At 37.6% G+C, this 14,552-nt stretch overlaps 1 protein-coding gene across 1 annotated transcript in view; it reads left to right on the top strand.

Moving 5' to 3' along the window:
* LOC132099050 (CUGBP Elav-like family member 2) overlaps window positions 1-14,552 on the top strand; it is a 157,798-nt gene that overhangs the window by 34,934 nt on the left and 108,312 nt on the right. Inside the window, exon 2 of the mRNA XM_059505449.1 lies at window positions 13,320-13,355. Within this exon, the coding sequence (XP_059361432.1) occupies window positions 13,320-13,355 (36 nt within the window). The remainder of the gene's footprint in view (window positions 1-13,319; window positions 13,356-14,552) is intronic.

The raw sequence follows: 14,552 nt of genomic DNA, 5'->3' as shown, positions 1-14,552 counted from the left end.
TGTGTGAGAGAGAGAGAGAGAGAGAGTATGTGTTCTTTCTCTTACAGTTATTTATAAGGTGTACGTCTTCATTAATAGGTGGTACACTTACTGCATTTGTTTATGGATTTTTAGCAACAGATTTTAATAGCACATAATGCCTCATAAACCGAGATCTGTGAGGGCTTGTGGGTAATGGAGCTTATGAGAAAGGAAGGGTGTGGATGATTTATGAATGGTGTCGTCTAATCTGTTGCTTAAGGTTATGTAACCCGCTGTATACCTCTGATGTGTGTTAGATTGATAGGGTCTAGGCTTAGAACAGTAAATTTACCCTTTGAGCGATTCTTGTCAAATGAAGCCTAGCATTAAACTTCCTAGACAAGTTTGTTGTCTGTCCCCTTTTTTTTTTTTTTCTTGCCCACTCTCAGACAAACAAATAAAATGAGTAAAGCAGGGGAAAAGAATAGGGGTTTAGTCTCTTGGCAGTGATGGACGATGCTGTCTTAAATGTCTGCGTAATCGGAACAGCGAAACAGTCATCATATTATACCAAAGCCTTCAGAGTGGCTGATTATATGGTAGATTTCTTTTGTCTATTTTACGGTTATCATGTGTAAATTTCCATTTTCACCACCCTAATTGGACCCGTTCCAATCACTTCCAGCAAGCGAGTCTGGGTAGAAAAAAATGATTCCGCACTCATTCAAACAAGGGATCTCTAATGTCAGAAGCCAGAGTGATACAAACAGGGTAAAAGATCTTAGTCTCATTCAAATATATGCAACATCTCCTTGTATTTTGAGTATGAAATATTGGGAGAACTTATTGGGAGAGACACAGTTTAAATTCTGTCAGAAGAGATGAAGGTAAAGTTGTGGGTCATTGACTTCCTTCCTCCCAAGAGGTTAAACGAGTCTCTCTTGAGTGTCAGTCACCCCGAAAGAGTATCAGCTTCAGTCTACCAAACTTAAATCAGACAGACATAACATCCTGAGGCTCGACTGAACACAAAACACACTTTAAAGACCCCAGAACAGTGTATAAGCAGTCTTCAAGTTCACCAACAAGATGTCCAGGTTCGTTCAGTTTGCTCCAATTGGAGTTGCCATGTTCTTATGTTTAGTTCCCAAAAGAGATGTCCCAGTTGAGTGGTTCCCAATCCTGGTCCTGGAGAACCCCCAACACTGCACATTTTAGATGTCAAACACACCTGATTCAACTCATCATCTCATTAGTAAAGACTCCCAAGACCTGAAATATCCCTGCATTCCATTCAGAAGGGCTCATCCCTATGCCCTGATCCCTTCAAAGGGTTTACCCTCTGGAGTGAGAGCTTCGAAGGGTTGAAGGAAGTTGGGGACCAAACAACTGTTTCTCGAAGTGCCCTTTTGTGTCATCATCACGTGCCCACAAGGAGACACTGTCATCATGCAAAGAATTTGTGCAAAGGATCATGGGAGCCCGAAAGTGTCCATCAGTTGTACCCTTCAAAATCCTTCATTCCGAAGGGCCATTTGAAGTGTCCAGTTTTGAGCACTTCGGTTTGGAACAACCCTTCACTATGGCGTCCATAATTGTTTTCACTCCAAAGTGCCCTTGGAGGGCGATATATTTGGAATGCACCGTGTGAGTGTGTGTGTGTGTGTGTGTGTGTGTGTGTGTGTGTGTGTGTGTGTGTGTGTGTGTGTGTGTGTACTGTATGTGTATGTGTATGTGTATGTGTATGTGTATGTCAGATTAGAGAGACTTCAAAAACATGCATTGTGACTTCCGGTATAGCCATGAAGGCGTGAGGTCGAAGGAAGAAGGGCTCCCGACCTACATTTTCAAACTAAACTTGTTACACACCATTTAGCGTCAGTCATTTTTGATATACGCGTTAGAACATTGCTTGGTGAATTATGAGTCACACTAAGCAGAAGCAACCGCACCCCTCAGCCCCACCGACCACGAGAGCTAATGCTAGCATTGCCGGTAAGTTAGCAACCATGGCCGCTACCTCTAATCTCGAAAAACAGGCCATGACGGAAACTTCTGAATCTGTCTCCATGGACCAGTTGATCTCTGAATTAACTAAACAGCGCATCAGTATCAGGGAAGACATTTCTGACTTGATTCGGGAATCTATTGGTCCTTTACAAAGCTCTGTAAATGCACTGAGAGAGACTGTGGATGGCTTTCAAAGCCGTTTGGTCGCGACAGAATCCCTGGTTGGGGAGAATTTTGAAAAACTGACAGTGGCCGAAAACACAATAAAAACTTTGCAAGCGCAGAACACATCTCTCATTGACCGCATTGAAGATTTGGAGAATAGATCGCGAAGGGCAAACCTGAGGATTGTGAACATTCCAGAAGGGAGCGAAAACGGTCAAGATCCTGTTACGTTCATTTCTGAGATGCTGCTAGAGGTGACGGGCACGGAGGTCTTCGACAAGCCACCAGCACTTGAGAGAGCGCATCGATCACCCGGTCAAAAGCCAGCTGATGGCCGTAAACCACGTCCATTTGTGGTGTGCTTTCACAGGTTTCAAGAAAAGGAGCAATTACTGCGATGGTCAAGGCGGCATGAGGCGAAATACAAGGGGAATCCAGTCAGAATCTACCCAGATCTCAGCGCTATGCTGTCAAGGAAACGCGCGTCTTTCAACGGCATTAAGCAGTCACTCTATCAGAAGAGCATTCGATTTCAATTGCTCTACCCGGCTCGTCTGAGAGTGACTTTTAATGAAGAAACTTTCATATTCAACACACCGGAGGAGGCGAAACAGTTCTACGATCAACGCATCAATGTTTAGGATTTCCTGGATTTTTTATTTAATTATTTTCTTACGCTCAAGGTCTCCCTTTTGAGCGAAGGATGACGGATAATTATTTGATTTTTCTTGAGACGGTTGAAAAAGGTATAAATACTTTAATTTTTTTGTGACTTTGAAAATAGTTTGTTGTTCTAAACCTAACTCAAACAAGCTGATGGTTTTGTGACATAGACACACTCCACCGAGTTAAGTTAAAAGTGTTTTAAACACTAATAATGCTTCATAAGGGTAACGGTCGGGTTGCTCCCTATAGGTTGGAATGGTTTTAAGTCAGTTGAGGGACTACTGGGGGTTTGATAATAGGGGCCTGCAATTTGTCTTTGTTCTTGAGACAAATATAGGAAAAGTTCAGTTTCGTCTGGGTTGGGATGGTAACCGCCAAGGGTTTTTTTTTTTTTTTTTTTTTTTTTTTTTTTTTCTTTACTTGCCTGGCATGCAATGGAGACGTGGTCTTATTCATTATTCCTTTATATCCTAATGATTGATTAATGTGTGATTCAAATAGTACAGGAGGGTCTACTATTCGGTTCACTAGCTGGAATGTTAAAGGTATGAATGGGCCAAATAAAAGAGCTCGTATCTTTGCTCATCTTAAAAAATTAAAAACTGAAATAGCATTCCTGCAAGAAACACATTTACAGATATCAGATCATATGAGACTCAAAAAAACATGGATTGGGCAAGTCTTTCATTCCCACTTCAACAGTAAAGCAAGAGGAACAGCGATTTTAATACATAAGAAAGTACAGTTTTACCCTTCCAAATGTGTTTCAGATCCTCAGGGTCGATTTGTTATTGTGACAGGTGATTTGTTTCACACCCCTGTTGCCCTGGTATGTGTCTATGCCCCCAATTGGGACGATGTTAATTTCATTCATAAAATTATCTCACTTTTACCCAACTTAAACTCACATCGATTAATTTTTGGCGGGGATCTGAATTGTGTTATTAACCCAATTCTAGATCGTTCGAATCCGAAATCCATGCTCCAGTCTAAAATGTCCCAAGCTCTCTCTACTTTCATGGCACAAACGGGCTGTCTGGATCCGTGGAGATTTTTATTCCCGCAAAAGAAAGAATTCTCTTATTTTTCCCCTGTCCATTCTTCATACTCAAGAATAGATTATTTTTTTATAGATAAAACAATACTTCCTTTAGTGGAAAATACTCAATATTCAGCAATTATAATATCAGATCACGCACCATTACTTCTTGACCTTCGTTTTATTCAACATTTTACACAGCGCCCTACTTGGCGACTAAACTCTACTCTGTTGGCAGATAAAAATTTCCACAAACATATATCAGTGGCGATAGATAACTTCCTGCACACAAATGATTCAGAAATGGTATCACCACTGACTTTATGGGAGACATTTAAAGTTGTCATTAGAGGTGAAATTATATCTTATTCTGTATCCAGTAATAAAAAGAGAAATGCAAAACTACAACAACTAATTGATTCGATAGAAAAATTAGATCAACAACTCTCTCTATCCCCTTCTGATGAACTGCTTAAAAAGAGAGTGGAAATTAAAGCACAATATGATCAGATATCAATTGAAAAGACTCAACAAAATCTGCTTTGGTCTAAAGGGAATTTTTATGAACATGGGGAAAAAGCGGGCCGTTTATTATCACATCAGATAAAGTGTCAATCAGCTTCCAGGTTAATTCCACAGATTCGCAACGCATCACAACAACTGACAGTGGATCCTAAAGAAATTAATGAAACTTTTAAAACATTTTATTCAAATTTATATACTTCAGAATTTCGTGGGGATTTATCAGGCATGTCAACCTTTTTGAAGGACCTGAATACCCAGACTATTAATCCAGATCATAAAGATAGATTAGAACAACCAATTGAGCTGCAAGAAATTTTAGATTCTATTAAAGCAATGCAAAATGGCAAAACCCCCGGCCCCGACGGTTATCCTGTCGAATTTTATAAAGCTTTTGCTCCCAAATTAGCTCCGCTTCTTCTGAGAATGTTTGAGAATTCTCTAAACAATACAGAATTGCCACCGTCTCTCACAGAGGCATTTCTTACACTCATTTTGAAGACTGGAAAAGATCCACTAGAGTGCAATTCCTACAGGCCAATCTCTTTGCTGAATGTTGATGTTAAAATTCTTGCCAAATTGTTGGCCTCTAGAATAGATACTGTTATACCAGAAATAATATCCCAAGATCAGACAGGCTTTATTAAGGGTCGCCACTCATTCACCAACTTAAGGAGGCTTCTTGGTATTCTGTATTCTCCTGCATCCAGGGAGGTCCCAGAGGTGGTGGTATCCCTGGATGCGGAGAAGGCATTTGATAGAGTGGAGTGGAGCTATCTATTCGCAGTATTGGAGAAATTTGGTTTTGGTCCAAAATTCATATCCTGGGTCCAATTGTTGTATTCTAATCCTAAAGTATCTGTTATAACAAACAAAATACGTTCACAATTTTTTCCAATACTAAGGGGTACGAGACAGGGTTGCCCTTTAAGCCCTCTTCTTTTTGCATTAGCAATAGAGCCACTTTCCATTATGCTTAAATCCTTGCAGTCTATACAGGGCATTGATCGAATGGGGATGGAGCACAGGGTTTCTTTATATGCGGATGACCTTCTGTTATACATTTCAAATCCAGTTGAAAACGTCCCAAAAATAGTGCGGAAACTATCCATTTTTGGCAGTTTTTCAGGATACAAACTTAACCTTTCTAAAAGTGAATGTTTCCTGATTAACCCTCTTGCTTTACAAATCAATGCGGCATCCCTCCCATTTCGCATCTCTCAATCTGGTTTTAAATATTTAGGAGTCCATATTACTCGTACTTTCTCAGGTTTATATGCAAAAAATTTTTTACCACTCATTAGTAATATTAAGTCTGATCTTCAGAGATGGGATGCATTGCACTTGTCTCTAGCAGGCAGAGTAAATTGTATAAAAATGAATATCTTACCTAGATTTTTATACTTATTTCAGTCACTTCCAGTTTTTCTGCCAAAAACATTCTTCCGTTCTGTAAATAAACCCATACTATCATTCTTGTGGGGGGGAAGGAACCCTAGAATTCGCAAGGAGCTCCTTGAAAGGCAAAGGCCCCAGGGAGGCTTAGCTCTACCTAATTTTATGGGCTATTACTGGGCTGCAAATCTTCAAAAAATTATTTGTTGGTATACGTCCCCTGAGGTTGATTGGTGTAAGGCGGAGGCAAATACTTGTATTTCTACATCGCTTTCTGCTCTAATAACAATGAAGCTACCATTCTCTCCCTCTAAATACTCATCGAGCCCAGTTGTACGTTCTACACTTAAAATATGGTCACAGTTTAGACAAAGGCATAAACTCAGTAACTCTTCTATGCTAAGCCCTCTCTGTAATAATCATTTGTTTCCTGCTGGTAAAATAGATTTAACGTATGCACAATGGCAGAGGGTAGGCTTGGCCAGGTGTAGTGATTTTTATATAAACAGCACATTTGCCAGTTTTAATGACCTCTCAGAGAAATTCCAGCTGTCACAGTCCAACCTATTCCGTTACTTTCAAGTCCGACACTTTGTTCAAGCTCAGAGCTCAACTTTTCCTGACTTGCCACCTACTTCACTATTGGATAAAATTTTACAATCTCCTACTTTTCTTAAAGGTCAAATTGCAGCAATATATAAGATGGTTATGTCCTCAAATGATGTTTTAATTGACAGAACAAGAGGTGAGTGGGTAAAGGACATAGGGAGTGAAATACCTGACGAAATTTGGGATGAGGCTCTTAGTAGAGTAAATGGATCAACCTCGTGTGCACGCCTTAGCCTTATACAACTTAAAGTCCTTCATCGCGCCTACTACACAAAATATAGACTTTCAAAAATTTACCCAAATGTTGATGATTTGTGTGACCGATGTAAAGGTGACAAAGTAGACTTTTTTCATATGTTTTGGGCTTGTGAAAAGCTGAGTGACTATTGGACATTCATATTTAAAACTTTAAATGAGGCCTTTAATTTGGATGTAAAACCCAGTTTTGAAATTGCTATTTTTGGAGTACCAGAATATGGAGTATCACTGACAAATAAATTAAAAAATGTTATTGCTTTTGCCACCTTACTGGCGAGGAGAAGAATACTATTGGAGTGGAAGTCTACAAGCCCCCCTAAAGCCTCAATGTGGTTATGTGATCTAGTGTCATACTTAAAATTAGAAAAAATTAAATATTTAATGAAAGGATCTGTCCAAACTTTTTATAAGACTTGGCAACCCATGATTACACATTTTGAGAAGATGAAGACTCTCACACTTATTGATCAATGTTAAATATTAATAACCAATTGGAGTTTTGCTTTATAATTGTGTAAGGACCACGAATATGTTAGGAAATTGTATTATTGGCTATGTATTTGTATTTTTTTTAATTATTATTATTATTATTATTATTTTTATTTATTTATTTATTTTTATTATATATATTTTTTTTTTTTATTTATTTATTTATTTATTTATTTATTTATTTATTTTTTTTTATTGATGTTATGAGTATTATTATTGTCTTAACCTTTATGTAATGTATGGTTAATTATTTTGGCGGAAAGGGTTATAAAGGGGGGAAAAGCTATAACTTAAATTGTATGAAACTTTCTGTTAATTCTTTAAAAAGTTTATAAATAAATGATGGAAAAAAAAAAAACATGCATTGTTGGGGGTTCACCATGACCAGGTTTGGAAATCATTGTCGCTGTTCATTCCATTTGTCCACTAACCATAAAGTTTGGTCATTCATTTCAGTACTTTCACGAACATTCAGAGACTCAAAGTGAAGTGAAAATGGATGGTTTAGAAGGTCCAACGAAATGTTCCTTCACTCTCTGCACATAAATGATTTTGCTGACTTCAGTGAATGAAAAATTTGTAAGTCAGTGGAAGTGAACAAGATTGATTTGTCCATGTTATAGATGTGTTCAGAAACACAAATGAAACACCACTTCAAGGTGTCCTATTATGGCTTATAAAAAAAAACGAAACAACTTTATCTTTAGTTATTTTAACATTATTTTTTTATCATGTAAATATGTGATTAATGTTTTCTATTTTTACTGCATCATTCTGGTTTGCCCCGTCCACTTGCAAATCTCATTGTGCTCTACATAATTGTATATTAAATATTCATATTCAAAAAGGGTGTAACTGTATCTTGCATAATTAAGTGATGAGTGATCACTTACACTGGAAAATTGAAGAAAATCACAAGAAAATCAATGAGAACCTGTTCTGATCAATGATAGTGTCTACACTGGTTGCAATACGACAAGACACCAACAGTAAACTGATGCCGCTATATATTTCTGATATAATCCATGCACTTGCGCTACTTCCGACTATGGTACAAATAGATTTGGAACTTTTACACTTTACTTTCTCATGTGTTTAGTGTAGATGTGGTGTATATACTGTGTACCCTAGACATGGTGTTTCTCATAAATATGAGTTTGCAGCAGGTTTCAGGACATTTTGTCATTCATGAAGTGTTTTTTTTTTTCTTGCATTATGCTATGTAGCCCTGCCCACATCATAATATCAGTGGTCCAAAACCTTACATATCTGAAACATTAAATACATTCTGATTGGATGTCATATTAGTGTGCAAATTACTTTTCAGTGGAAACTGGAAACAATGTCTGTTTAGCACACCGTGTTACAAAAACATTGACATTTAAAAAAGAAATAGTAATTTGAAAAAATATGATCTTATTCTGGGAAGAGAGAATTTTAGTGACTGCTGTCTGTTGTAGTCTAGTCTGGAGTATTTTAAAATGCTCCATCTGTCTAAACTAGCGAATTATCACTCAAAAACACGATGAATTTCTCAAGCAAGGATGTGAGTGTGTTAGTGTCAGAGATGGATATGTAGACAGAGAAGTAAAGCGCAGAATGAGTAAAAAAGAGATGCATACACAGATGGTGGGCTGTTGGAGAAAAAGAGATAATGATTACAGATGAGAGGAGATGGAAACTGCACAGTTAGAAAGAAAAAAAGGATAGATAGAGACAGAAAAGGAGGGGAGATGTTTCATTTCCATCTATCACCCTCCATTTTTTTTTTATAAGGTAATTTACTGTTGGAAACCAGCGACATATTAAAGGAGCAAAGTGTTTTCAGACAAGTATTTCACAATCTAGATACCAAAAGGTTTATTGTATTTATTTATTTATTTATTTATTCTATTGGGTAAGTAGAAGTTCTGCATGGACCCCCTCATTTCTGCTGAACAGTGAGCATAATTTTGTTTCTGGCTATACGTTCTATTACAAAACCTAGTGAGCTGGAGCTTTTGAGTAGAGAGCTTTTTAAGATATGAGTTTCAACAAGAGAGCTATAACAAAAGTTAAGCAGTAAAAATTTACTTTTTTTCTAGCATGTACAGGTGCTGGTCATACAATTAGAATATCATCAAAAAGTTGATTTATTTCAATAATTCCATTCAAAAAGTGAAACTTGTATATTATAGTCATTCATTACATACAGACTGATATATTTCAAATGTTTATTTCTTTTAATTTTGATTATTATAACTGACAACTTCCCAAATTCAGTATCTCAGAAAATTTGAATATTGTGAAAAGGTTCAATATTGAAGACACCTGGTGCCACACTCTAATCAGTTAATTAACTCAAAACACCTGCAAAGGCCTTTAAATGGTCTCTCAGTCTAGTTGTGTAGGCTACACAATCATGGGGAAGACTGCTGACTTGACAGTTGTCCAAAAGACGACCATTGACACCTTGCACAAGGAGGGCAAGAGACAAAAGGTCATTGCAAAAGAGGCTGGCTGTTCACAGAGCTCTGTGTCCAAGCACATTAATAGAGAGGCAAAGGGAAGGAAAAGATGTGGTAGAAAAAAAGTGTACAAGCAATAGGGATAACCGCACCCTGGAGAGGATTGTGAAACAAAACCCATTCAAAAAAATGTGGGGGAGATTCACAAAGAGTGGACTGCAGCTGGAGTCAGTGCTTCAAGAACCACTACGCACAGACGTATGCAAGACATGGGTTTCAGCTGTCGAACTCCTTGTGTCAAGCCACTCTTGAACAACAGACAGAGTCAGAAGCGTCTTAAGACAAAAAGGACTGGACTGCTGCTGAGTGGTCCAAAGTTATGTTCTCTGATGAAAGTAAATTTTACATTTCCTTTGGAAATCAGAGGCCCAAAGTCTGGAGGAAGAGAGGAGAGGCACACAATCCATGTTGCTTGAGGTCCAGTGTAACGTTTCCACAGTCAGTGATGGTTTGGGGTGCCATGTCATCTGCTGGTGTTGGTCCACTGTGTTTTCTGAGGTCCAAGGTCAACACAGCCATATACCAGGAAGTTTTAGAGCACTTCATGCTTCCTGCTGCTGACCAACTTTATGGAGATGCAGATTTCCTTTTTCAAACAGGACTTTGGCTGCCACTACCTGGTTTAAGGACCATGGTATCCCTGTTCTTAATTGGCCAGCAAACTCACCTGACCTTAACCCCATAGAAAATCTATGGGGTATTGTGAAGAGGAAGATGCGATATGCCAGACCCAAGAATGCAGAAGAGCTGAAGGTCACTTTCAGAGCAACCTGGGCTCTCATAACACCTGAGCAGTGCCACAGATTGATCGACTCCATGCCACGCCGCATTGCTGCAGTAATTCAGGCAAAAGGAGCCCCAACTAAGTGCTGTACATGCTCATACTTTTCATGTTCATACTTTTCAGTCGGCCAAGATTTCTAAAAATCCCTTCTTTGTATTGGTTTTAAGTAATATTCTAATTTTCTGAGATACTGTATTTGGGATTTTCATTAGTTGTCTGTTATAATCATCAAAATTAAAAGAAATACATATTTGAAATATATCAGTCTGTGTGTAATGAATTAATATAATATACAAGTTTCACTTTTTGAATGGAATTAGTGAAATCAACTTTTTGATGATATTCTAATTATATGACTAGCACCTGTAAATATACTGATATTTTCTTCAATAAAGAAAAAAAGTCCATAAAATTATTTCAATTTAATATAGCACTAAATAGCCACATCTGTTGGTGCAGTCTGCACTTTTTTGACACATAATTCTGATACATTCAGCCTTGGTGCACTGGTGGCTAATGCAGGCTTTTGTCCAACCTGCAGCATGTTTTGATCCTATTTATGTCTACCAAGTAATTTCCTGTTACTCTATACTGTAAATTTATAATACAGGACAGAAAGGCCCCAAAAATAAAATAATGAAAAGAAATGTCAGTTCAGAGTGGAACAGAAGCCTTCCAGCGATGGCTCATTCTTGAATGATTTGTTCATTTTGAACGAATCTTTAATATGACTCGTGAACGACGAGTTTCTCACCACCTTTTACGTGTATGCATGTGTTTAAGGGGGTAATATAAGACAGAAAGAAAGATGTTTGTGTGTGCAAACTCATCTGGGTTAAGGCCTTGCATAATTCATCCCAGTCAGGCTCAATGCGAAGGTATTTACAGCAGAAACCATGGACAGACCTCTCACTGTTTGGCTCTTTGAAATGGAAAGTAACCTCCAGCCCACCTTTGCTCTGATCACCAGAGCCAGCATATGCTAGCCCTCTGCATCCCTCTCATTTGGGCCGGAAATAAAAGAATAATTCACCATTAATAAGTGCATAGCTGGCATCCTGTTATTCGACAGTACTGATGGCAGCTGTTATCAAACACTGCCCGTTTCACCGGAAGCTTTCAGATTCATGACCGCACACCTCCTTCCCATTGTCTACCAATTTATTAACATGAGGTGGGAAGCACAGTCTCTTTCTTCGTACACACATATACATATACACAGCAGGAGCTCAGCGGTAGGAGAAATGGAGGTATTAAAAAAAGCCCCCCAAAAAAGAAAAAAAATGGCTGTTTGGTGCTTGCAGGAGTGGGGAGTTCATTTTTATCACCTGAGCTCAGGTGCCATGTTGTACGAGGGCCAAAATTAGCCGTGGAGAATTGGCCTCAATTGATTTGCTCTTTGAATACAGCAATCTGCCTTTTCACACCAGGTTTATTTTTTATTTATTTTTTTCATTTAAATAGTACTGGATTTTTTTATTATTATTTCTTTATTTATTTTTTATTACTGGTTTTTATTTCAGTTTATTTATTCCCATTATTTTCATTGAAATTTACATTATAAAATTCTCATTAATTTATGGCATTTTTATTATTGTAATGTTTTTATTTTTTTATTTTTTATGTTCAGGAAGTATTCTTCCATTTACCCATTAGAACCCACTTCTTATATTTCCTGGAAATCAAATGAAGGATATATTAAGTATACTTACAGTGTAAAACCATTTGCCTCTGTCAGCGTAATATGTAAATTATGATTCATAGAGGAACCGGTTGCTAATGAAGTGCTGTATTAGCCATTTGTAATAGTCAGCGGGGATGAATTGTAGAATTTTTTTTTTTTTTTTGTGAAATATGTCAAGAGGAGGCTGAAAGAGGTGCTCACAATGTACCATCCCTCCTCTCTGTCTTTCTATCCATTTTTTCATCTCCACTTCTCTTGGGCTCAGTGGCTTGTGATGCTCCATATGTCCGTCTGCTTCTCCTCACAGAGAGAGAGAGAGAGAGAGCGAGAGACATTAGTACAGGCACCTCTCGCCTAGTACATTCAGCATTCATGTTTTCCCAAAAGCGAAACGTTATGAAATGACAGGAGAATACTGGGATGGGAAAGAGAGAGAGGGTGTGGATGATTGGACGGGTGAGGGAAAGACGGAGAGATGGGGGTGTAATGTGTGTGTGTGTGTGTGTGTGTGTGTGTGTGTGTGTGTGTGTGTGTGTGTGTGTGTGTGTAATATAGACAGCAGTGAAGTGAATGTTATCTTACAGACGTTGAATGCACCTGCAGCCACAGCCATGCATGAAAGCTACCTACAGAAATAAACACATACACTTGAATACTATCACACACACACATTCTCATTACAGCTGTACTATCACAAACCAAGGAGATACACAAGCATATACACACACATGCTCCTGTGCACATTTGATCAAAATTAAAGATATGGATAGATGGAATATCAATAGTTTCCTTGTATCATATTGATGTTGTATCAAGGATCAATCTTATAAATAATATTGGCACAGAATTTCATAATTATTAACAGAAATGTATTCTGTTTATCATTAAATATAATGATCAATTGCTACAATTTGGTCTATAGACCAAATTATTTATTTATTTTATTTTATTTATAGACGTGTGCACGAGTGCACAAGTGGAATTTGGAAGCTTTATTGTAGCTCAAATGACAGAATATGACATTAGATAACATAAAGGTCATGGGTTCAATTCCCAGAGAATGTATTAAGTGTTAAAAAAATAAAAATAAATGAATACCTTGAATGCAGTGAGCTGATTTTAACTACCAAATGCATAAATGTAAATGTAATCGTACAATACTAAACTAAAATGGTTGTGTATGTAACTTTAACTGAGCTAATGAATTAATTGTCTCTTTTTTTCTCACAGGCAGGACGCAAGTGATCTGACTGGAACTATACAGAGGTAAGACTGTCTCTCTCTGTTTTTCTTTCTTTGCCAATTATTTCTACTGAGTTCTGGCTATTCAAGTAGTGTGTTGACTGCTATACAGATTTTTCTGTTTCACACATGTCTCTATTGTTTTAACTGGGACCATGGTTTGATCGCTAGTTTGCGCACCTTTAAAACCTTGGTGAACTGCCGGCCTAGACAATATTTTAAGCCATCTTAGGTTTACTTCTGACTTCCATTCCATGAGTTTGGTGAAAAATGTAAATCCTTTCATAGAGAAGACAATCCCAGAATGCACTGCAATAAACTCAGTTAAAAAAAAATAATATCAATAAAAAAAATAAAAATACATGACAGATAATATTGTTCCATACTGGAACAGTATTAGTAAAGTTAAATCTAATTATAAATGTGCCATTTTGCCGAAAAATTGAATATTTTCTGAGTTTTTATGCTTATTCGAGTATCATGTTGTTAGCTTAGCAACATGCTAACGTAAACTCACTTGAAATCAAGACTCATGTGCATTTTATTGCTGCCTACCTAGACTGCTTTTATTCAAATCATTATAAGGATCCATTTCAGGTAGGATGCTGCCGTTTAATCCAAAACGGCGGATGAATTCAGAGAATTGTTGACTATAAATAGGTTTTGTGTACAATTCCAAAAATTTGCAGTAGGTTAAACTTATTAACAAGCCCATTTTGTTTGTTCTTCTATGAAGATTTATGCTTAAAGTTTTTAGCTCAGCAACATGCTAACGTCAAACTGTAATTAATGAGGACTTGACTCATCTGAGGCACTCTTTTTATATAGGACTGCCTGTGTAGACCTTCCTAAATCAATCATGTGTGCAGTTCCATTTCTGTTACATTGTTGTCTTAGAAGGTAACTGCCTATGTAGACAGTAGGCAGCAGAGCAGCCCACTAGGTTTCAGAACAGAACTAATGACATGCTCAAACAGCATTCATAAACAATCTAAGGCCTGGTATGTCTATGTCTGACATCACCTAGCCAACATCCAATATAAGGACAGCAGCAGGAGAGGATGATGGGATTTTGTGAGAGAAGACTTTGCTGATTTTAACATAGCTTTTTCAGAATTTTTGATTACGAGAGGAGAGCGAGATGACAGGGAAAGGAGAGGGAGAGAAATAAAAGAGGAAAAGGTGTTCTCAGAGAGTCAAGGGTGCAGAGTTGAGGCTGGT

Source organism: Carassius carassius, chromosome 22 (genome assembly GCF_963082965.1).
Source record: "Carassius carassius chromosome 22, fCarCar2.1, whole genome shotgun sequence".
Lineage (NCBI taxonomy): Eukaryota > Metazoa > Chordata > Actinopteri > Cypriniformes > Cyprinidae > Carassius > Carassius carassius.
The sequence above is the reverse complement of the archived record's forward strand: the minus strand, read 5'-3'. Positions and strand labels throughout refer to the sequence as shown.